Source organism: Uloborus diversus, chromosome 10 (assembly GCF_026930045.1).
Source record: "Uloborus diversus isolate 005 chromosome 10, Udiv.v.3.1, whole genome shotgun sequence".
Taxonomy (NCBI): domain Eukaryota; kingdom Metazoa; phylum Arthropoda; class Arachnida; order Araneae; family Uloboridae; genus Uloborus; species Uloborus diversus.
In genome coordinates, this window is record NC_072740.1 from 125,476,996 (window position 1) to 125,503,373 (window position 26,378).

General features: G+C 32.4%; 1 protein-coding gene across 3 annotated transcripts in view; it reads left to right on the forward strand.

Moving 5' to 3' along the window:
* The window catches only part of LOC129231759 (triple functional domain protein-like), a 211,426-nt gene that overhangs the window by 87,639 nt on the left and 97,409 nt on the right, over window positions 1–26,378 (forward strand). For all 3 annotated transcript variants that reach the window (XR_008581286.1, XM_054866126.1, XM_054866127.1), the window contains one exon: window positions 18,285–18,348. Coding sequence is in view for 2 of the 3 variants with exons in the window: in XM_054866126.1 (XP_054722101.1) it covers window positions 18,285–18,348 (64 nt within the window). In the remaining variant the exon portion in view is untranslated. The remainder of the gene's footprint in view (window positions 1–18,284; window positions 18,349–26,378) is intronic.

The window sequence follows — 26,378 nt, forward strand, 5'->3', positions numbered from 1 at the left end:
CATTTTTGAATACATTTTTTTAACAGTGTAGACATGCAAAATATTCATTTTGACGATTCCCGACTTTATTACAACGAGTTTTCTCGTGACGTCTGAATGTACGTATGTCGCATAGCTCAAGAACGGCAAGTCCTAGAAAGTTGAAATTGGGTACGTAGACTCCTAGTGGGGTCTAGTTGTGCACCTCCCCTTTTGGTTGCGTTCGGGTGTTTCTAAAGGGTTCTTTTGCCCCTTTTAGGGGGGAAATCATTGTTAATTTCGATGTAAAAAGTGGTGTTATAATTTGGCGGACATTTGGCAATATATCGCCAATCTTTTGGTCTCCAAGTTTTGTCGCCAACTTGGCGACAAAATATATTACTTATATATTACTTATATTTTACTTTTATTATAGAAAAAAAACCTTCGGTTAACATTAGTATTATCAAAAAATGAAGAATTACTTCTGCGATACATGTGGCCGGTAAAAAAAATAATTGGAGGTATAAGACATCTGCCAGCTACTTGTAGGAAATAATCAAATAAAAATTTTTAATAGTGTAAAAAGTAAAGTAAGAAATAATAACGTCAAATTATTGCAGACACGTGTTTCGTCGGATGTCTTTTCATCCATAAGCTCATTCCTTTTTGCATTGAAAAAGACGTTCCCTGTAACGCCGAAACACGTGTCTGCAGTAATCTGAAATTTGTGCTTTTTGACGTTGTTGTTTCTTACTTTTTTTTTCAGCACAAAGGTATTTATTTATCTTAGTGTACAAAGTAGTTAAATTAATGCTCAGGCACTCCATTTATACAAACTTGTATAATTATTTAAATAGGAATTGATAGGGGAAAAAAAAACCTTCCAAGAAAAATATGTTTGCGGCATTGATTCCTATTGATTCCTTTTTCGTTCATGTCTCATCAAATAATAATAAATTAAAAAACAAAAACCGTAGTTGAGTTTTTTACATTGTTGTACTCAACGAAGATCATTTAATCAGGGCTTCGGAGTCGGACTGATTTTCGGGTAAAGAAAGGCGGAGACAAATATTTTGAAAATCTCGGAGTCAGAGCCGGTTTTTTCCCTCCGACTCTGCTGTCCTGCTTTTAATTACTGAGCATTTCATCGCATTCTTTAAGTAGCTTGAAAAATGCTTAAAACTACGTCAAATGTAAACAAGAAACATTATGTTTACTCATTCGTGTATACACTGTAAAAAAAAAAACTGTAAATTTTGAAGAAGTTATCCGTATTTTTTACAGAAAAAAACTGTTCGTAATAAAATACAGGATTTCTGTTTTTTTGAATCTGTAACCGGTTATACTTTGTTTTTCTTCGAATCTTCGAAATTTCGCCTACCTGTTTGGATTTTGGTTCTCGTGCTCGAGTTTTTGATCTTATATTTATTTAAAGCGAGTAAGTCTTAAATCGTTTTGCAACTTCCATTTCATTGCATCCTAATCAATATTTTATTATTATGTTTTTTTGTCATCTGTTACAGAGACATATTCGGAAATTTACCTTTGTATACATGTATATCGTAGTAGTATAGTAAATATTGAAATGTATTTATAAAAGTATAGTTTCATTTTTTAATCTTCATAAAATAATCAATCAGCTTGAATAAATAATAAAAATACGGAAGATTTCTGTAAAATAAACGGAAGAAAACTGGCGTCCTGGCTGACAGTTTTTTTCCGTAAATTTTACGAATTTTTTTTACAGTGTAGTTATTTAAGAGTTTTGATACAAAAAAACAAAACAAATTATCATGAATAATTTGTCTGCACCTTTGATTCTGATTTCTTTGATTGCTGTAATAAATGTCGACTAATACCTTTGTGAATCAATACCCTCAGTGCGGATTAAACCGCGATCTTTTAATTATAAAGCATTTTACTACGTTTTTTGATTAAAATTTGAGTGGAAAACAGGCCGACAGCTATTAATCGTGAAGGACTACTAAATTATTTCCAGGATTATTTATATCCTTGTCTGACATAGCTTTTCGGATGGATGATGGAAAAGATCTGTTTGACTAAATTAAATGGACGTCTCGTTCTAAAACCGATTTCATGGAGCGGGAATCTGGGGAGCTGCGAAGGGTAACGGCTCCGGGAAAAGTTTCCAAAAGTCGGTCCCGTGCAATATTGATTGGTGCTCAGGTTCGGCTGTCAAAGGACCTTGCTTAGTTTTGGGATTTCTCGGCTGCTCCAGCTTCCATTTCGTCCCTGTCTTTCCTTAGTACAGTGATGATACCTGTCTCCAGCTAGAACAACACTCCTTAAAAGGGAGTTGTTGCAGTTACAAGCGTGTCCTTAGCTATAGCTATGTTACTTTTTTTATTATTTGGCTTAAGTAAAACTGCTTTTTAATGTTAGAGTAACAAACTTGTCTGTAGCTCTAGCGATATTTTTTTAATATGTAGCTATAACAATACTGCCGTGTGCAGATAAACGGCAGTATCTGCAGAAATGAGCTCTCGAGATATTTGAGGCAACGCGTTTTGGATTCAATACTAACAATAGGAAAATGTTGGAATTAGACGTCTTTTTCGCGCCTTTTTTTCAGCGGAAACCAAATAAGCGAGCTTGTACATAAAAGATTGCGTAGAATAGATGACTAAAATGCAAAGAAATGAAAAATTTGCAGTTACTGCCCTTTACCTACACACGGCAGAATACTCCTATTTTTAATGTTATAGCTGTCAACGTGTCTGTAGCTACAGCAAGGTTATTTATTTCTTTTTAATTTTACAGCTACAAGCTTATCTGTAGCTATAGCAATGTTATTTATTGTGCAACAAAATAATATTCATTTTTAATGTTGCGGCAACAAACGTGTCTGTACATACAGTGATAGCATTTTCTAAAAATACGTAGCTATAACAATACTCCTTTCTAATGTTACGGCTACAAGTGTGTCTGTAGCTATAGCAGCAATGTTTTTTTTCCCCATTGTGTAACATAATACTTTTTTTTTAATGTTAGGGAAACAGACGTGTCTATCAATTGCGATGTTATTTTTTTACTGTGTAAATTTAAACAATACTCCTTTTTAAGGTTACAGTTACAAGTATGTCTGGAGCTATAGTAATATTATTAGTTATTGTTTGCCTAATCGAACTCCTTTTTAATGTTACGACAACAAACGTGTCAAACAATAACTGTTTTTTAAATTTTTTTTAGCTATAACAATATTTGTTTTTAATGTTACGGTTACAAACTCGTCTGTAGATATAATAATGTTATTTTCGTGTAACTATATTAAGAAATCCTTTTTAATGTTGCAGTTACACGCTTCTCTCTAACTGTAGCTATGTTATTTTTTGTTGTGTAACATAACTACTCTTTAATGTTACGACAACAAGCGTCTGTAGCTGAAAAGGCGTTATTTTTTACTGTGTACCTATAACAATACTAATTTTTAATATTACAGCTACAAACGTGTTCATAGCTATAGCAATTTTATTTTTTTTTATAGGGTAACAATAATAATACTCCTTTTTAATACTACAGTTACAAACGTGTCCATAGCTATAGCAATGTTATTTTTCTTTTGACAGTGTAACAATAACAATACTCATTTTTGATGTGACGTGTCTGTGGCTGTAGCAATGTTATTTTTTTATTGCGTCTCTATAAAGTGATTAGTGTAATTGCTATGTAATAATACTTTTTATGTTACAAGTTACAACTAAAACGTGTCTGTGTAGCAATGATGTTTTTTACCTTGCAGCTATAGCAATACTATTTTTTGTTATATACACTTAAAATATTGACAGGTATATTTTTGTGAAACTAAATTACAAGGGGCAAGATTTGTGACATAAGATTGTAAAACTTTTGACTCCTTGAAGATGTATGTTTGCGTTGACAAATAAACGATGCAAGGGAAGTAGTAAAAGTAGAGCGTTACTGTTATTGCATCGTTAAAACCCAATCTTTCTGATTCTTCGAACGGAATCAAGAGGTAGTTGAAACTGAAAGTAGGGAAATAATCAGTTTTGGTCCGAAGGGGAAAATAAAATCGTTCCGATGGTGTCAAATCGTTAGGTGATGAAATGTTTTAATACCGTTAGTGTATGAAGATATTAAAATACCATTTTCCTAACTTTGAATAAGAGCGTACTGCTTGGAAAGTTGGCTTCTAGATGGAACTTCCGAAAAATATGGTAAAATCGACAGACAAAATAAAAGAAAAACGAAAAAGTAGTCAATTCTGGAGAAGGGGGGAGGGGAGGGCAGCGAATTCAGGCTTGTATTGTTTTGCATTTTTTAAAACATCATAACCTAAGTTTATGTAGTAATATGGCATTTTAAACATAACTGATTTTTTTTTTAATTATTGGTTTATTTTGTGATTCATCATTTAATGCAATCATAAGCTCTACATGGATTCCCGTAAAATTGTTCGTCATTTTGGTACGCTTCAAAAGTTGTCAGATATATGTAGCATATTATTAACTCTAACTCATTTAGGTTATCTATGATTATATTATTTGTATCCTTTCAGAATGTCTTCTATAATTTTCCTACACTGTTAAAAAATTTCCGGAAAATTTACGGTAATTGTTACTGGCATCCATGTTGCCAGTAACTATTACCGTAAAAATCAAATGTTACTGTAAAATTTTACGGTTTCTTCGGTAGGCCACAGTAACCAATTGGCGCTGGGATCGCTTATTTCTCCGGTATGAATTACCGTAAATATCAGCGATGCGTTAAGTCCGCCATTTTACAGTAACAATTACCAGAAAATCTTCCTGAATTTTTAACAGTGTAGTCTTACTCACCAACAGTTTAGTTTCAAAAATTACCCCAACTTAATAGTTTGACCCTACGCATTTTATAATTTCGCGGGGCCGGGCTGCATTGACAGGAACCCGAGTAGAAGTTTTGATTTCTTGATATTTACACATAAAAATTCGTAAATATCAAGAAATGGAGGGGGGGGGGGAGTCAAAAAAAAAAAAAAAAAACCCATTAGAACAATATAGGACTTTTCCACCGTCATGTATCGGAGAAATCGGACTAAATTTTTCCTTACATTTTTCCCCATATACAAGTTTATGGCTCAAAGTTAAACGTTTGGTTGACCTATTGAAGGTTTACTTGTGTGGTTTGTTCAACAACATTTTCTTTTCCAATTTCTCCTTTAACATTTAAACTGATGTTTACTTATCATATGCAGAACACACTTTTGGACATCCGTATTAGACTTCTCAATTCTAGCAAAATATCCCCGAACTTATTGTTGAAAACATTTTAAACACATACTTTGCTTTCTAAGTAATAATTTTTTACTGTTAGCTTCAAAAAAAAAAGAGTAGGCCGTTCCACTAAAAATCATAAATTTTTGTGTTGCATGGTGACAACGCTATTCTGACGTGGGCAGGTAAAGGGCAGGAACTGCAAGTGCTTCATTTTTTTTTTTTTTTTTTTTTTTTGCATTTTTGTCATCTATTGTACTTCAGCTTTATTGTACACGCTTGATTATTTGGTTTCCGCTGAAAAAAGTCTTATTCCAACATTTCCTTACTGTTAGTATTGAATCCAAAATGCATTTTTTCAAATGTCTCGAAACCTCATTTCTGAAGACACTGCCGTTTACGTGCCCACGGCAGTATTTTACTTCAAAAATATTCACAAAACACAATAAACCAATCGCACGTGCACTGCACGTCTTGAAAAAAATATAGATCTGTGGCGTGCAGGGCAAAATGTCTGCTTTTCCTTGGAATGGCCCGTGGCAGTTAAATGCAGTTTTCGTCACTAAAGCTATAATAAAATTAAAAAAGGAACTTGACGTTTCCACTTATTCCTCGTGCTATCAATTGATGAAGCATTATGGCAACCACGACTCAAAAAGGTCATTACTTTTTTATTCTCCTTTCTATGAGTGCACATGCACATGTAAGTTTGCAATGGCAGTTTCGATTTGGGTAATTTATCAAGGAATGTTAAAAGCTACGTGCTACTTTGCTCATTTATTTTTTTTCTCTAATTATTTATTATAGTTATTCTTTTCTTTTGATTTATCGTTCGCTCTCATGTAATTGTTCATTCGTTTCCCACAGCATCTGTAAAGAGCGAATGTGACTTTCGTTTTGCTTGTTATTGAATATCGATATTTTTAGACACGAAATACTTCGGTTAAAATACGGAAGCCAACTTTTATTTCTTTCTTTCCTCTCATTTTTTGGACGAACGATTGATACTGTTCTTGAAATGAGTCGTTTACTATCAAAACGATCTCAATGCATTTTTTATAATCCCCCCCTTTTTTTTTTTGATAAATTTTGCAGGAAAGACAAAAATATTTTTTTTTAAAGGACATTAGTTTCGTTCAAATAACCTTTAGTGTATGACTTCAATTTTGTTTTCCTTTTTTATGTATATAAAAGTGACTGTGTGTGTGTAGGTTCCTTATACAAATCCAGTTTACGTCGGATCTTTGAAACTCAGGAATTCACATAAGGAGGTTTTCGACCCCTAGCTCCTTGTGGGTGACAAAACACCCAAAAGGGATTCCGTTCCTCCCTCACGAATTTCCGCGAAAAAATCCGTGAAACGGAATATTTACGCTTAACAATGACTGAAATTTGGGATTTTTGACAACTGAAAGAGCTCTAAACTTGGATTAAGAGTCCTGAAATTGCTCTTTTCTTCATGTAGACGGGAAATTTCGCACTTTTTTAGAATTTTATTTAAGCCTGATTGTTGAACATGCGTCACTCGACAAAACTTTATTTTCGAAGTAGACCGTGCAACATGGCAATTAACAAATAAATATTATTTGAATTGAACTGGTATTGAAATAAATTGACCCTTTTGTTTCTATTTCTTTTTCAAATTCCAATTTAATTTATACGGTTTCTCCAATTAACGTCGTAAAACACTCGACGTACTTCCATGCTGTATGGCAATCCTAAGGCTTCTCACTATAAAGGTTGATTTTTCTAGGAATGTGTTTTGATGTTAATCTATTTCCTCCGTATATGGTAGCTTTTCTTTTCAGAAAAAAATGATACTACTCTCAGGGGGAAAAACAACAGTAAAAGGTTTGTTCAGTGCTGAAGGAATTATGGGTTAAAAAACTTTTTAATTTAAAGTTGAAAAAGCTATATGTTTTGAAACAATATTGTATTATTTTCGAAAGGGGGGAAAAAACCACGCATATTATAGCACCATATTCTTTTACGCACTATTATTAGCAACATTTTGCTACTTGTGACTATATTCATAAACGCATTTTCTTAAGTTTTGAAGTAAGTCTTCTTGGTTTAATGCTCCTTGTGGTCTATTGTACTAAGTTGTTATTTCCGAGTCAAATCAGTGGTTTGTATGAAAATCAAGTTTAGTTAAACTCTACGATTTTTTTTTACATCCCAACAAATTGTTTTCAAGAGACATCAAACTGTTACAAAATTTTGAGTTGACCAGATATAACACTGAAGATTCTGTTACGAAATTGTAAATTGGACCTGATACGGGACCAAGATCAAGATTTTTTTTTGTATATTCCGGTTTTACGATCTAATGAAAGAGATGTCTAGTGATAAATGTTGTACGTTGCAAAGTTCGACTATTATTTTTTTTTTTTTTTGGCCTGCCTTTCCAATCTAATGATAAAAGTTACAATTAAGGCAGTGAGGAGCAAAGGCATGTAAGTGGCAAACTTAAACAATTGGAGATAACCAGTACAAATAGTAGGGGAACCTCTCCTCTGTCTTGGGGCATGAGATAGTACAAGTAGCCCCGGTAGGGATTGCTGTATAGCATGATTTAGAAAAAAAAAATTCAATGAAAGCCTACCTATCTTTAAACGCGTTTTACTTGAAAATGTTCACTTACATCCCTTTGCTTCTCACTACCTCAATTGTTACACAAGTAAGAGTTTCCACTCATATTGCAAGAGGTTTTTTTTTTTTTTTTTCACATTGTGAAAATCCTCTGACATTTTTGGAGGACGAAAATTTATTTTGGAGGACTTAATTGGATATATGAAAAGAGTAAATACCGTAATAGTGATTAATTCCATAAAATGCATTTTTCGGATAAGAGGAATGATAGCAAGGAAGGACAAGAAAATGTGTACCATTTAGATATTTTAAAACTTTTAGAATGTTTGATGTTTTGAATGTTAAAAAATTAAAAACCATTAAAATGTAATATTTTAAAAATAACAATTGTTGTATTTCACCATCTTCCACGATGCTGAATTTTATTATTATTATTTTTCAGTTTAAAAATGCAATTGATTAAATTTTTAAACGTATTTTTGATCTTCAGTGTGTGAAACACGCTTGCATGGGCGTCGGATATATCTTTGCGCATTAAGTAATGTATGATGATAAGTGTTAATGTAAATTAGTTTCGCATTGGTTCGCTTCTTTTTTCAATTGAATCAATTTTTACCTGATAGCAAACGGTTTCCCCTCTAACTTCCCCTGGCATTGAACATACGGCAGTTTTTTTTTAGCTTGGCGGGAATTTTAAATCACGCACTGTGTGTTTTATTAGTAACAGTTTCTCCAAAAAAAAGTGATCCTCATAATTTGTCAAGTTCGATTATATACCTTGAAAATGTTCTAGAAAGAAGAAATAAATGCATTCAAGTTTTGTATTTTAAATTTTTAAAAGAATTGCGGTCGTGGGACTGGCTGTCAGAATTTTGAGAATAATAGAATTGATATTGAATAATAGAAGCTTACAATGTTGAAGGTATATTGAAACAGTTTCAGTTAAATTTATCAATTCAACATCACCAATTTCAACATTTTTAGCATATGTTATTCAATAAAACCCCGGGTGTGTTTGAACGACCAACCTTTCGGTTAACAGCCGAGCACTTTAGGCGATTGCGTCACGGACGCTTCGCTGTTGATGAATTGTTAATAGTTAACTTAAAACAAAGCTCTGCGAATGCTCTTTGATCATTGAAGGTAGCAGGTGGAACGCTTTTTTATGCCGTTTTTTCCTGTCCTCTCTGGCCGCCAACATAACTTAAAGAGCAGCATCGTAGAAAGAAATGTGAATTAGAATTTTAAAAATATTTCATTATAATGTTTTATTTTTAAAATACAAAGTAGAAGACATTCTAAATGTTAAAAATCAAACAAATGCATTTCTCGTCTTTCTTTGCCATCTCCCATTTCATTCTTAGAAAGTTAATTTTTTATGTCATTAATAACTGTAAATGTCTTCACTGTTTCCTTATATTTCAATATTTCACTCCTCTAAAAAAGAAAATAAAGAAGACAAGGAGCACTTAAGCACCTAATTAATTACTATAAATGTCTTTACTGTTCCCTTATATTTCACTACTATAAAGAAAAAAAAAGCCAAGGAGCATTTTAACACCTTGAAAATAAACCTTTACTATATCATCAGAGTCGAGCATGTCTTAATACCCTTCAAAAGATTTAAAAGGTTTATTTCTACTAGACCATTAGAAGAATCTTCGTTAGACCGCAAGTTTTCGGAAAATCACTTTAGAAATTGACTGAAATGCGAATGAGATAATGAATCCATTTTCCCGACTCGACAGGTTGAAACGGAAGTTTTAAAACGCAACATTTTGAAAGAAGCCGAGTGCCGGAAATGTGTCTGGGGGTTAATGAAGAGTGTTTGGGGCTGCTCCAGTTATCCGCAATGGATCGATCGAGCCGCCCGGTAGAGTCCAGCTACTGCCCTTCCGAAGAAGGGAACTGCGATCTTCGCTACTTTACCTGTAGCTCTCAAGCATGCATTGTATTTCGGCTCATTGTTTTGTTTACATCTCCCCCATCATGAATTTTTGTTTACATTTCTTTGCATGGGACACTGGGAGAGGTAATTATATTGAATAAAATATGACAACGTATATAAAGTACAAATTCAAAATGAAAAAAGGTTAAAAAACCAGCAAACAGCTGTTTCGGCACTCTAAAATACAAGTGTCATCATCAGTGCAATTAAAAACGAAGACAGGTTCAACCCGACTAAAACACAGTCGAGGCGAACATTGGAATGAGAGACTTTCTCATTCTCTTGCTGGTTTTTTAACCTTTTTTCATTTTGAATTTGTACTTTATATACGTTGTCATATTTTATTCACTATGCAGTACAAAGTTTTCGACTACTTTTTATGTAGGTAATTATATTGCTTCACCGATTCGGGGAGCTGGTAAAAACTTAATTAATGTAAAGGTACACTCTCATGGGGGAAAAACGAAACACCCTACAATGCACCCTGATTAATCCGGACCCTATTGAACCGGACTTAGCTAAATCCGGTTAGCCATTTACATACTGTAAAATAAAATCGAGTTAGTGCACTGATGTATTTTTGTACACCTGTGTTACGTAATGTATTTGGTAAATCATTTAAATTTTGTAGATCCTTCTCAAATCAAAATGCGATTTTTACTGTGTACAGTTTATGTACCTTGGCTCAACTTATAGGTTATTTTGTTTAATCCGCACTTTTATAAATTCGGACGATCTGGATTCCCTATCAACCCGAATTAATGAGGTTCTGCTGTATTTACACTAGAGAAATGCGAAATGTGTCAGTTTATCTGGAATTACTTATAGTATGAGACAGAGCTATTGTTTTTTTGAGGACATAAAAGTACTCCTTGATATTTTTAAAGGAGTGAAATTCGAATTGGAGGAGTGGGAAATGTGCGATAACAGTAAACGCCGTAATAATTATCAATTCCACAAAAAAAAGTATATATATATATATATATATATATATATAAATGAATCTTAACTTTATAAGGACGAAACGGAAGTTGTCGGAGGAAGAAATGTATTATATTTTGATTTTTTACCTTTAGAATGTTTGACATTTTGTATTTAAATAAAAGAACAAAACACTCAAATGCAATATTTTAATAATTCCAGTTGCATTTTGTTTTCATCGATGCTAATTTTCATTAAATACAAAGCTTAAAAATAAGGTTGTCTGAATTATTTCCGATTTCTTATGCTTAAAATACGCTCTTTTAGAGGTGCGAAAAACATCCCTGTACGCTATAAAGAGTTGTTTGTCCATTTTTTCAAAGAGCTTCATTTTGAAATGAGCATCAGTTTTATAACTTCCAATCAAAACCCCCGTTTTTCATCACATATTTGTAATTTGCATTAAAATAATGTGTACCCATTTTCATGTAATTCGGTTCAGACATTGCAGTGAAACTAAGAAAAATACACCCTCAAATATTGATTTTTTTTTTTTTTTTTGCTTCTAATATCTAAAACACTATTTTTACGTCAGTGTTTGTGATTTGACAGTAAAAACATGTTTTACGTGATTCAAATTTAAATTAAATTTTTTTTTTGTGAATTAAGAAGTTGGCTAAGATTTGAAAACTAATTGATCTCGAAAAATATTATCATTGATAAAAATTGAACTTAGTTTTTTTTATACATATCTCAATTTTCAGATAAAAATATTCTCTGTATTGTTTTAATTACAATATATTTTCTGCTGTTAAGGGGACTATAGCATTGATGAATGCGTAAAATTCTATTTATTCGGTAATAACTAAATCGCTGTGTTTTATAAGGGCATCCTAAAAATGTACGTATCATAGACAATAGTAGAGCTCTTTAGAATATCTTGATCTATATATATTTATATTGCTTCGGGAACGTCGACCTGTAAACTATCATATTAAAAATAATGATGTTCCCTTTAAGGCTACTATTTGTATCAATAGCTGATATGCAACAAAATTTGGAATCGCGGATAGTTTGAATTGCTTGAATTCACTTCTGTTCCCGAAGAGAAGGGCATTCTAATCAATTTTGAAGACAGTGTTTAATTTATCATAAAGATGTCCCCTATCAAAATTTTATTTCAAGAATAAAAAGGACTTTAATCGTTATCGATTAAACTCTCTTTTTTTTTCATAGAATGTATGACGGCTGGGTGTTTCGTTTTTCTTTTCCCCCTGCCTTTGTGATATTTTGTTCCTAAGGCCCCATTACCACACATTTTCGGAGCCTCATATTGAATAACATGTTTCTATTTTCTTGACAGTATTAGATGACTTTATGCATGTAGCGAATGCATTTATCAAGCGTCCTCACTTTTATTGCATTTTTTCTTTTAAATACCGTTACTTATTTATCATTAAAGCGCTTTTTTTGAATTTTATTACTTTTTTATGATACAGACCGTTACTTTCAAAGCAATTCAGTTTTTTAAGCAGTGAGTTTTAACACATCAGCTACAACGTCAGTCACCGGTGACCGATTATGAATTTTCCGTTGAGGTTGCGTCAGTCAGCGGTGACTGATAATGAACTTTCCGTTGAGGCTTCGTCAGTCGTCAGTGACTGACACTGAGCTTTTCCGTACAGGTCGCAGGCTTAATCGGTGTCTGAGAGTATAAAATGCAATATGAAACTCGATAATTACATTGTTAGAAATTTCAAGATCGTGTCATGAAAGTGCCTAAATATTACTTCTAAAATATCTTGATAGATTTTGTTAAAATAGTTAAAACAAAAGAATAAAAAAAAATATGTCATTCAATACAGCCGCCTTGCGCGCTTGACTTGACCAGAATTTCCTTCTAAATGCGTATATCAGTTAACGTATCTTAACCGGGTATTTGTTCAAATTTCAGTTTATTTTAAACATTAATATTAAAACGCTAATTTTCCGTTTCGTTATATAGAGCGAAGGACTATTGTTCTTACTACATTTCCATTTTAAGTTTAAGGATATTTTTAGGATATTTATCTGATTAGATTTTTTACACTGCTGGCGATTGCATAACAAAATAATTTGAATAACAAATAAAAGTACCCAAACAAATGTGGTACTTTAAAAAGCTAATTGAACAACGATTTAACGAGATTGCGCTGCTGGAAAAAAAAAAAAAAACGCATCACATACAGATGAACCACACTATATCTTAAAACTTTTTGAACTTTTCTTTCACTGCTGTCGCTAATCCCCAAAATATTAGAGAATAATTTACCTCCTTACCACCAAACCAAGAATCGAGTTTTAATGTACGAGCACTTACATTTTTAAATTTTGAAATTTTTGATACTAGTGGTTTAAATTCCCTAAAAAATGGGAAAAGCACTACAAGTTGTCAAGAAAGCTCTCCCTTTATTTGGTCTTTGCGCCATTAGGTGCTCATTTGGAGACTTAAGCAATATTCTTTTTCTCTGGAAATTGCATATAAAGAAAGTTAGATATCAAACGTTCATAAAATTAGATATCAAACGTTCATAAAATTCTTCTGAAACAGTAGATCTTGTTGAGCATTTCTTGCGAAAGAATAGGAGTCACTAGCCAGTCTGACAATTTTTATTGCTATTTGTTCACCTTAAGTTGATTTTTTTTTTTATCAGCGCAATAGAAAACTTTACTTCCGAAGACAAATAGTAATGTTGGGAAATCATAGTATAAATACATGCTCAATTTAGATTTTTATTAGAGATTTTTAGTACATGATTCATACATCAAACATACAAGGCTGAAGTTAGTGTTCGGGGATTTTTACCGAATGGTTATCAGAAAAGGGAAATGTTACACTGTTAAAACTGCGGGTTGCATTGGCAATTTTTAGAGATAAACGTTTGTTGCACCAGGATACCTCAATCTGCATTTCAACTTGAAAGGAATGCCGTTTCCCACACGACATTGTTAACACTTTGATGATCACAAGCTCTGATGTCGAGAACGAGGCCTGTTCAAATAATACGTTGACTGACGACATGAAAGAAAAAAAAACTTCATTTAGAAGTATCATGCCTGGGTCTTCTTCAAAGTACACTCCTCCTCGATGCATACACTTATCCCAACAGTTTTTCTACTTTTGGTAACAATCCTCGAACGCTTCTTGTGGGATGTCCTGCAACTCCTTCGCCACATTTACCTTATTCTTGGGAATCATCTCATATATTCTTCTTTGCAAAAGTCTTTAGAGTTTCAGGCATAAAAAGTCACAAGGAGCGAGGTCAGGTGAGTAGGGTCGGTGGTCAAGAACAGTCATCGATTGCTTGGCCAAAATTAACCAGTTCTGAGCGCTGAATGGGCACAACGCGGTGCATCTTTAATTTTTTGTCAAAATCTCGTAACATAGTCCCTGTTGATATCCCACACTCTTCATCAAGCTCTCGAACAATAAGTCGATTTTCCCATGCCAGGTTACTGATTTTGTCGACGTCTTCAGTTGAAGTGGGAGGACGTTACGCTCATCGTTTTCAGTTGACTTACGACCATCTTTCAATCATCCATGCTACTTAAAACATGTCGCACGCTTCACTGAAGCTTCGCCGTAAGCAGTCTTGGGCATATCAAAAGCTTCACTAGCAGATTTGCCGAGTTTCGCGAAAAATTTCATAGCAACTCTTCGCTCGTTCAAATCACTTTTTCTAAAATGCGCCAAACGATAAAAAAAAAAAAAAAAAAAAAAAAAACTTCACAAACAATAGCGTAGTTAATTAACTAATAATAATATTTGCAATCAATAAACGGTTTTGAAATCAGCTAATCTGTACGACCGTGGCGACACTAAGCAGATTCCACTGGTACTAGTTGTGCGAGCACCTTTCAAACAGTGCTTATTGTTTGAACTGGGCTCGTTTTAAAGTTTGAGGTTTTTTATTTTATTTTTTAAAACTACTTTTAAATAACCTTTTTTTTTGGTAATGCTAAGACTTTGATGTCTCAAAAGCATGAAAATATTTTTATTATATTTATATTATGTAAAAATATATTATATTATTATATTTATATTACTGTTGAGTCTCTCAAATTCTGCTCTCGATAAACAGTGAATCTGAAAAACTGAGGTCACACTTTGACCGGACGAAAACGCTCCTCGCGTTAAAACCAGTTGCCCGAGCCTTCTCGATAACCCGCCGTTTTCATAAACAGTGCTACTTTTCGATCCACATTAGGTCCGAGTTTTCGAGGATCGATTTAGTTTTTTATCGAATACAAATACAGTAAACTTCAACCTAGAAAACATACATGTCCCATAATGGTCTTTACAGAGTTAAGGAATAAAAATTATTGCTAAGTTATTGCAATTGTCAGTGCTTTTATTAGCATGTCAAGAGGTTAATGGTGGTTTTTCTTTCTTTTGGTTTTTAAAGAATGAAGCATAAAAAATCAACTCATAGGGCCAAACCGTTTAGCAATGTTATCGTTAAACGTGACAACCCTCATTTTTTGGGGCAGAAAATGTTTTTTATGTAGGGCACTTGGCCGAAACGGAAAGATTTTTCCAGCCCAAGCATAGAATGGTTGCTCGTCTCATTTGATCTCTCGGAAGAGGAAGTGCTTTATCATATTTCTTCGAACATCTACCATCACTGTGACGGTTCTTCCTCTTCATATTTTCTGAAAGATTATTTCTCCATTTTTCTCTCCTATCATCTCCATCAATCACTTGAAAACAGTTTTTTTTTCTATTTTGCGGAATAAAAATGTTTCGTGCCAAAACTCCCCTCCCTTGAATGTTTTATTGAAATGCCCTTCGAGCAAGGCAACAACATTCCAAGCTCCTAAACTGACCGGATGCTCGGTTTGGCAGTGAATGCTCTGTGCGGTATATCTTACTTTAGGTTTTTTAAAAAAGTGTAAGAAATTAATTATTACTATGCAGACTGTACACTTGACCGAAACTAACGCATGAGCCGTATGATGTATGAATTGGTGCACAGAATACCTTATAGAGGTACCAACTATGTTAGATCCTTGTTTTATTGCTATTTCGCGAACTTTATAAAGAGCGTGGCCTATACTTCTATATAGCGCATATAAATTTTGAAGATTTCTAGAAACAATATCTATTTCTATTTTGTTTATTTATTTTTTGTTTTTGTTTTTTTGCTCAATAACGAACGTATTGTGTAACATACGTCCGTTTCTGAGCATTTTTTAAAAATAAAATACTATTATAAATAAGATCTAAAAGCGATCGTCTGAATTTTATGTGAAACTATTTTTTTTTTGTAAACATGCTGTAATCAAGTACAGAACATACAAAAATACAAAAAAATGTTCTTTTCAAAAAAATAGTAAATGTTTCAGAATTGCAATCTTTACTTGCGGAAAATTCAAATTACCAGAGACAAATTCAATTTTTTAAAAAAGTTCTGTTCAACTGTTTCGGTCTGCAAAAAATTTTGGTGAAATCGACCACTTCTTCACTTTTTCGAATGATACAAGTATGTTAAACAAATCCTTCATTCACTGAAGACAACAACTTAAAAGCTGCAATACTAGTTAATCACTGGGTTAGCTGATCATTTGATTATCAAGTTCAGTCACTGATTAGAACGTAAATTTTACACATATACTTAACTATTATGCACAAGATGAGTAAAGAAATGAAAATAGCAGCAGTTTTCTTTGATTAAAAAAATATGGAAAAACAGTTAAATGTGTTCATTGACTAGATTTTCACTATTTCGCAAACCAATCACTAATCACGCCCTCAACCTTAAACTCAACATATTCTACAATAATAGAAACAATTAAAATCATAGCCTAAATGTGCATATTTATCTTTTGCAGAATTAAAATATAAGAATTATAAAAACAATTAAAGTAATCAAAGTAATTGTATACACAAAACTAACCTTCCTATTTTAGAAAAGAAAAACAACGCTGCACAATCGTAAATACTCTATCATTTATTCAGCATAAAGCAAGTGTCCAACCAATAATATGCCAGGTTAGCTTTTAGAATTTCGAGTAAGGGAGCTTTTGTTGCCAATTCACTTAGGAAAAAAATTCTTTTCAACCCTTATTTTGTGAAAATTAAAACAAAAAAACATTGTTCATTAACTGTCGGATGCTTTTTCACTGGTCGAAAAGCATTAGATCCTCCGTTAAGATGCATCATTCCGTATCGACAGTATGTATGAACTATCATAAATGACACCTAAGTATGATTATGCAACTTAAGAATCACAATCACAAATCCAAGGTTAATTACTACCTCACAATATTTCTTTGTAAGAGAAATGCACCAAAAAAAAAGGAAAATATTAAAGAAAGAAACTTATCGAACCCATTATTAACTGCAAAATTGACGAAACTGGTTTTATCCCTATCGTTTAAATTGCACGAAATCTGTTGGTATGCTTTTTCTCTTACACATATTTTCATAAATCATTGTTCTCAATCCTAACTTTGAATGATGTAAGAGATATGTGTTTATCTAGAACCGTGGGTTAATTCTTACATACGGTAAGCAAAAGTGCACTCAAGCTTGTTTTTATGCGCTTCTTTGTTACGCGGGTTTTGTGATATTTTTAACTGCGGTTCCTATCTCTTATGTTTTTTTAATGTGCCGCAAAACAATGTATTTTATAGCTACTTAAGAATTTAGTGGGGAAAAAATATATACAGATATATCGTCGCCTCAGAACAACAGTAGGATAGCATGATGTTGTTCTGAGGCTTAGATGTGTTATTGCCGCCATCAGGATTTTTTGCAAAATCAAAGATTGGGCTCATAAAGTTCCCATGATCAGGCAAGAGAACTCAAGGTTACGTAACCAATAAAATTCACTTTTTTATAATTATTTGTAGCTGGTCCATTATTCTTAAAATCGATCGAGTAAATATATATAATTAAAAATATTATAATTGAATAATTATGCAGATTATTAACACTGTACATCAACAAAACTTTTATTTCAGTAGATGATTTTCTAAACTATTTTTTAAGTAATTGTTAAAAAGAAACAATCACCGAGAGATAAATAATAGCAGTAAGTTACTGCACCTAGCCCTGGCTTAGGGTCTGAGAAATTATTTACCCGAAAGTTATCTCTCTAGTTAAGGTTTAAAACAAAATAACATTCAAAGGTTGGTTATTTGTTTATTTTTTGTACACAATTTTTTAGTGTTTCAAGATAAATTGTGTGCTTGTATTTGAAAATGAAGTGCTTATTAGTGCATTAAATTGAAATTCGTCTATCTGTGGGCTTTTTATCAAAAAATTAATAATACACGTTCAAAAATTTACAACTAAAGCGATTGTATTTTGGGGGACATTCACAGTATCAATCAGTTATGGGAAAAGTTGTACTTAAGATGTGAACATTTTAGTGCAACTTTCCTTCATAGCGAGCTAAATTTAGTCCAATCAAGTTTCACAAAAAGTAAGTTTCAATAGTCTCGAAAATGTATAGCATATAATGATCTAAGTGTTTTTCTGTTGTCTTTTTGAATTGCAATAATATTCAAAAGAAGAATGACTAACAGTTGAATACTTATAATTATTATTCTAGATGAATTAAACGATTTCAATTTTCTTTCAGAGCCTCCTGCAGTGGTGGGTGAAGCTGGTCTCCACAGTGGCTCCAAGTCTCGTGCTCATTTTAAGTAAGTTGAACTTTCCATTGTAGTTCGAACCCATTTGAAACATTTTGGATTTGGGTTAACTTTAAGAATAAACAAGTGTTGTTAGATTATAGAAAGAATGCGCAGCTGCCTCTCAACATTTTGAAAATGACCACTAGCAAGCGTTTTTTCCACAAAATTTATTAAATTAAAATAGGAAAACTTTCAATGAGTTTTGTCTTATTCGTTTGTTTAAATAAGTTTATATTTTGAGGATGTTTTCTTTACTTTTTGAAAAAAGCTCCAGCCACAAATGTCAGTTCTTAAACAACAACAGTAGCGTACATACAGGGTCTAGCGCCCCTGTCGAACTTAACAAATTGCGCCCCGTCCCTCAGGGTTGCCCAGGCGGGAAGTCACCGGAGGGCACTGAGACCTCCCAAAATTTTTCTTTGGTAGAACATTTGACTAATTGATTCGACAAAGTACGAGACAGTATTGCAACTTTATTGTTCTTATTTTCTTTTTTTAAATTTCTAGTTCCCCTATGCACTATTTCTTATCATTCAATACAACTAATAAATAAAGATAAATAATGTACGATCTTGAACCAAATGAGAGTAAACTTTTTTCAGTTCCGTTTATAGCAAAGCATTTATTTATTTTCTTTCTAAACAGCTTTAACTTTTAATAGAATTTGTTTCAAACCACTAGGAGAATGTACAATAAAACATAATTTATACACTTACTAAAAAAAAGAAAGAAACCTTAAATTTTTTGAACAAAAATCAAAGCATTTAAAAAATTCTAGTATAATTAGGAAAGCAAAGAAAATGCATAAAACATTGCTAATCTGAAATTGGCTAAAAAAAAAACCATTTACATACAGGCAAAAGAAAAGTAGTACTGTATATTCGTTGATTAAGGCCTCCCAATATTATGCTCAAGTAAAACTTTTTATGCTTATGTTATTTATTATGACAACAAATACTTAGCCTAAGAAAAACTGTACACTTCAAACTATACTGCCGTGTGCAGGTAAACGGCAGTATCAGCAGAAATGAAATTTCGAGATATTTGAGGATATGTGCGGTGGATTCAACACTAAGAATGGGAAAATGTTGGAATTAGACGTTTTTTTCGTGCCTTTTTTTCAGCGGGAACCAAATAAGCAAGCTTGTACAATAAAGATAACGTACAATAGATGACAAGAATGCAAAAAAATGAAACATTTTCAGTTACTGCCCTTTACCTGCACACGGCAGTACACACGACAAAATGTCGCCCCCCACCCCGGTAAAAAAAAAAGGAATCATCAGATATAGAACGCCCTCCATCACCGCTCTCTGGTATACAAAATGTGTGTGTAAGTGGTTAGCTAACTCAATGAATAGGAATAGAATTTCACACCACGAGTAAAATTCTCTCTTTTTTTTCCCCCTAAGGATTAAGGATTGTTTTGTTTTCCCCTCTAGCTCTTTTTCTTGGGAGTTTTTTTATTCAAGCATTTTCCTCTTATTTTGATCGTTTTTTTTTAATTCAAAAAATATATTTCTTTTAATTAGTCGAAATGCCGCCTCTCTAGCTGCTGTGCCCCTGGCGAGAGCCACTCCTGCCAACCCCTTGGTACGCTACTGGTCAACAATGTACTAACTATTCTTCCTCCCTCTTCTTGAATTTTTATTTGACTTTTTTTATTATCAAAAGACCAATTCAGCTTTTAGGAAAAAGTAATGGAAAAATCAATGCCTAAAATTAGACAAAAGTGTAATTATTACACGTTGACTGCTAACTATGAGAAACTATTGTGTTCTTTTTTGGGACGCCAACTACCAGTTACGTCGTGATTGCCATTTTTTGTTCAGCTACGATCAGTCAAAAATATTACAGCATAAAAATATTCACAGCACATCAAGCAGTTGGTTCTTTGAAGGAGAAAAACATGGCCTTACTGCTCGTTAGGATGTACCGAAGAAACTTTTTTTTTTTGGAAATTCAGAGTCGTAAATTGATAAAAAGTTGCTCCTACAGACCCACATGTACTGCAAATTATCTTTATTCAAATGAAAAAATATTTAGGTATGCTTCACAAGGTCTAAATTTTATAAATTTTCTATAATAACCATTTTTTTCTGTACACATTCTTGAAATTAAAAAAAAAAAATCAAGTTGACTGAAGTAAACAATGAAGTCAAAAATTATTGTTGAAAAACTTTTGCTTTTATGCAATATTAAGTCTTCGGATAGTACTCAAAAATAAATATTTTTTAAAATTAGAGATAAATATTTCAGTATGAACAAATGAATTTCATTGAGAGAGATAAAAAATGTTTGAGACTATTCCTGCTGGTTCTCACTTAAAATGACTTAAGTCCAAATATGACCTCTGTTTTCCTCTATCACTCACCACTTTTTGGCAATGGCGCCTCCTATTTTTTCAGTTTTGGACAATTTCACTGCCATTACTTTTTTTTTTTTGCGGGGATTTTGCGCTTCAAATTAACCGTTAGCATTCCTTTGAAGGGCTAGAAAGATTGAAAAGTAAAAAAACATAATCATTGGCTGCTAAGGATTAAAATTATTTTCTTATAGTATAATAATTTTTAAAAAAATGCAAATAATTTTTATTCAAAAAAAGTAAAACTTATATTAAAAATAGTTTCTAGAAGAACATATTTTAAAACCAATAGTTACAAAATAATAATATAATTTTTCTCGTGAAAAAAATGTATTTGCAAACTCCTGATTAGCAGCATTTTATTACAAGAACTGAACATGAAAACTCAATACGAAATCAAAAATATAAATATACATAAATTCTATATTATGAACACAGTTAGTTTCATTTCCAGTCTTAATTACATTTTGTGAATGTAAGCATCTTAACTGAAGATCTGTGATGCGATTCGTATGGCACGGTTGACGGCTTTCCAAAAAAATTTTTTTTCAACTATTTTGCAACATGAACATATTTTCGGTTTTGGAGCTCATACGGGTGAAGCCGATGCTCTGATTTTACACCAAAAATTAATAAAGATCATCATGGAAAATGAACAAGACAAATAAACTTGGTACAAATGTTCATGCGTTACCCCCCAGCTCTCTAGCCCCCTAGAAGAATGTTAACGGTTAATATAATGTTCTTCTCCAAATAAAAATTATCGCAAAGAAATTGTCGAAAGCTGAAGAAAAATAGGAGAGTGCCGTTTCCATAAAATGGTGGGTGATAGGGGAAAACGGTGGTCTTATTTGGATTCAGGAGGCCATTTTACACAAGAACCATCAGAAATAGTGCCAGAAGCATTTTTCATTCCTCTCAATGAAATTAATTTGTTCATAATGAAAACTTAAAACTTTAAAAATCCCTATTCTTCAGTACTGTGCGGGAGACCTAAATATTGCATAAGAGCAAAAGTTTTTTCTTTTTCAATAATAATGGATCGACTTCATTGCTTACATCAGTAAAACTTGAAATTTTTAGAATAATTTCCTTAATATAAAATATGTATAGAAAAATATAACATTTAGACCTTGTGCTGCATGATTTGAATAAGAATTGGGTTCGTAGGCTTCATCTCGCCCAATTTTTACTTTTTATCAACTTAAAATTTCGAATTTCCAAAAAAGTTTTCTCGATACACCTTACTGATAGTGTTCTCACCTGATGTACAAGGATTTTTTTTTTCCCTCGACACTTTAACAGTTTTCATCACCTCACGAAGCTAATAAATTCTTCATAGTCAAAAGAAGAAAAAGAGAGATTCTAAGCTTTAGAGTCGAAAATATGTTTTAAAAATCGATTTGAAGGACTAAAGAGAGGAAAAAGGAGGGGGGGGGGGGGAGGGGAGAAAAAAAATATTTTGAACAAGCGGTTTTTCACAAAATATATTTTTTTCTCCTTAATTGGTTGTGGGACAATTCATACAGGTTCGACGGATGGGTGCGCTCAACCATTTTTAATTTTTTTGAAACTCATATCCCCAAAAGCTGCATATGAAAGATGTTTAAAACCGCTTTTATTTTTTCTCTAAACTGAACCTTTGATTTTTTAGAGGTCATCAAGAGTGATTTTCGTAATCAAAAATGGGACTTCTAGACCTTTGCATTTTGGCCAAAATCTATTTGAATTACATTTATGACAGCATTAAGGTGCGTAAGATGACAGTGTTACATGCTGAGTTACGTGGCTGTAACTTAATAATTAAAACAATGGCAACAGGTTAAAGTTCAAGTTCAAATGTAAAATTTTTACTCATTTCAATAAACTAATCATGCAAAAACAAATCACTGAAACCACGCTAATAAGAATATGTAACTGTTGCTGTGTGTTTGTCTACCCTTTATAGGTTACAGATCCTCAAAAATCGGGAAAATGTCAAAAGTGACATTTTTAGACCACGAATAAACCAAAAGGGGATGGAACTAAAATTAAAATTTTTTTTTGCCAATTGAATATTCTATTCAAGTACTATGCCTGTTATACATATTGTTTTGTGTATATGGTTTGTAAAAAAGTTACAGGTCTTTGAAATTGAGTAATTTTGCTTTGTTAACTCACACACTAAAACAAAAATATAAAAAGTATGAAAATTTCATTGCATCTTCTTAAATTATGTGTATTGTACTGAAAAAACATATTGTAAATATAAAAATAATTATTTTAATTTGTTAACTTAGAAATATTTGGACATGAATGAGTAGTTCACACTTGATTAACAGCTTAAGTAGTTAATTTATACACTGTGCTGATAATCCACACACACAATTTTTCAACACATACAAACATACGCTCTGTACATTAACTTATGTAACTTGCCTTAAACATATGCAAAAACATTATGTATGCAAAATTTAAATTTAAAAAAGTGCGTTTTTTATTTCTTGTTTCAGTGAAGTTTTTAGAAAATGAACTCACATAGTAGTCATATAGTTGTAATAGTGACTCAAGTATATGGAGTTTTGGAATGCTGTACCAAGGCACATTCATAATTTGATTCTTTGAAACTGTAACAGGACCAAGGCAGTGACAAGGGTTCTAAATTTAGTGATCAACACAAGCTATGTAATAACCTTTTTGACAATAATGGGCATTTTCTTTTGAAAGTCTTTTTAGTAACGCACTTCTTCATACCTATTGCTAGGGGACAATAACTTTACTGTGATAATATTTAAATAGGGTGGCATAAAGCAGTGATTAGATTTTGTATTGGGAATTTTATTTGCAGAGTTAAACCTTTCTTGCAGCATTTTTTCAGCAAGCTTAATATACTGAGTGCTCACAAGGATACATGCAATGTTTGGTAGCAAAAATGCAGAAGGTATACATTTCTGTAGGAATTAAAATGTGACTTCTAGTAGTTCTTTGTAAGCTAGTTTTAGTATCAATTCTTTTTACGGTTCCTCTGATTCCGTTACCATTTTCAATTACCATGTGATACTGCATAGAAATGCCATTCAGTTCTCAAGTTGACATCCGTTTCGTGATTATATAAATTAAAAGTTCTTTTTATTTTTGTAGTGTATTTGAGTAAAGTATTTCAGTACGCCATATATTGTGTCACAACCAGAACTAGTGAGTTCATTTTCTTAAAACTACACTCAAACAATAAATAAAAAACGCCCTTTTTTTCGTTCAACTATGTAGATACTCTTTTTGCATGTATTTAGGCAAGTTACATAAGTTATTGTACAGAGAGTATGTTTGTATTTATTGAAAATGTGTAGATTATCAGTACCAGGGGCGGCAAATAGGGGGAGCAAGAGGGGGCGTTTGCACCCCCAAATATTTTGCGCAGAATATTAAGAAATCAGGAAATTCAATTTACCTAACGCGCAAATCAGTGATCATATGCAATAGGAAGTTAAAAAAAAAAAAAAAAAAATCTGCAGATGATCTTTAGTAAAAGTTGATGAAACTCGAGACCTGTCCAGCCACGAGCAAGTGTTTTTCGCTATTTGGATAAAAACTTTGAAATTCATGAATCATTTCCAGAACTTTCATAATAAAAAAATAGATGGAGAATAAATTTGTTTCAACTAAAGAAGAAATTTCCTCATATGGTTTATATGCCTCATACTTGTAAGTGCAGTGTTAAGATGATGCTTCTGCTTCCAATGTGAAAGGGCAGTGCAGTGTGACTGGCCCGATTTTTACGAGAAGTTTCTTGGTATTTTGAGTTCATTGTTGCGCTCATGTTTTAAATATACGTTCAATTAGTGAGTGAACATTGATTCCTCCTGTTAAGAGGCATATTTAGCAGTTCAATACATTGTATACTTTCATGGAAACTTCTTACAAAAGACACGCTATTTTTGAAAAATATTCGTGCATCAACAGATACTTTTGCTGGATGAGGTACAAAATGGTCTTCAAAAGTTAAAGCTAGAACTCTTGATCGAGCTCCTATTAAGAGCTTCTTGTTAATTTGGATTTATTGGACATATTAAAAAATAAATAAATAAAAAAGTGACAAAAATCCACATGATGATGCAAAGTCAAATGATTGACTCAATATTTTGTATCAAATAATAGATTCATTCAGTTTCTAATGAAATTAACACAAGATTTAGTGATAAATCTAAGTTCAATATTATATGTGCAGGTTATTGAACAAGATAAATAAAATATTTCAGTTACAAGTAAAAGTTGTTGAACGAAGCAAAAAGAATTGTTTTGCGAAGAGCCAGTGTACTTCACTGATGAAAAATGAAGACTAGAGCACAAATTTTAAACTTGCATGGTTTTTTTTTTAAAGAGAAAAATTTTAAAGATGCGTTTTCTAACATGACTTTGTAGCTTCAATTATTTTTTTCACCGATTCCAATCAACTCAGCTAACTGTGAAAGATCATTTTCGTGTCTCAGAAGGTTAGAGATTTTTTTTTTTTTTTGGTGCATGATGGAACAAGCGAGACTTTCATCTTCAGCTATACTGCCAAGAGCATGCTGCTGGATATTGACGGAATATAGTACCAAGATTTCCTCTTCTTCTGGATTCCAAAAATCGTGCATTAAAAATTTACTTTAGAAACGGTAGTATCAAGATCTTTTCTGTTATAGCTGACTATAAAATAAATTAAAAGTGTGGATATTAAAATTTGAATTTCTTTAATGACCTTACTTAAAAAAAATGTACTCGCATTTTATTCCACACTGAGAAAATTCATGTTTAAAAAACTCGACCCCCCAAATGAAATGTTGAAATGCCGCCCCTGATCAGTACAGTCTACACATTAACTACTTAAGCTGTCACTCAAGTATGAATTACTCATTCATGTACAAATATTTCGTAAGTTATCAAATTAAAATAATTATTTTTGTACTTACAATGTGTTTTCTCGGCACAATATATTATGTAAAGCACAATATACGTAATTTAAGAAGGTGCAATGAAATTTTCAAATTTTTTATTTCTGTTTTAGTGTGTGAATTAACTAGCAAAATTACTCAATTTCAAAGACCTGTATGTTGTTTTAAAAAATAAATACACAAAACAATATGTATAACATACATAGTACTTGAATGGAATATTCAATTGGCCAAAAAATTATATTTTTAATTCCATCCTCTTTTGGTTTACAAGGGTCTAAAAACGTCATTTTTTCCGATTTTTGAGGGGCTGTAACCTATAAAGGGTAAACAAACACAAAGCAAAACTTACATTTTCTTATTAGCGTGGTTCCAGTGATTAGTTTTTGCCATATTTCATTTTGTGTTTCCGTCTCCTACGCTAGTTATCCCCATTTGAAATGAGTAAAATTTTTATATTTGACCTTGAAATTTAACCTGTTGCCATTATTTTAATTATTAAGTTACAGCCACGTAACTCAGCATGTAACACTATCATCTTATGCACTTTAACATCAAAGCGTAAAATTAACTGCTATAAATGTAATTCAAATATATTTTGGCCAAAATGCAAAGGTCTAAAAGTCCCATTTTTGACTACGAAAACCGCTTTTGATGTCTTCTAAAAAATCAAAGATCCAGTTTAGAGAAAAAATAAAAGCTCTTTTAAACATCTTTCATATACAGCTTTTAGGGAAATGAGTTTCAAAAAAATTAAAAATGGT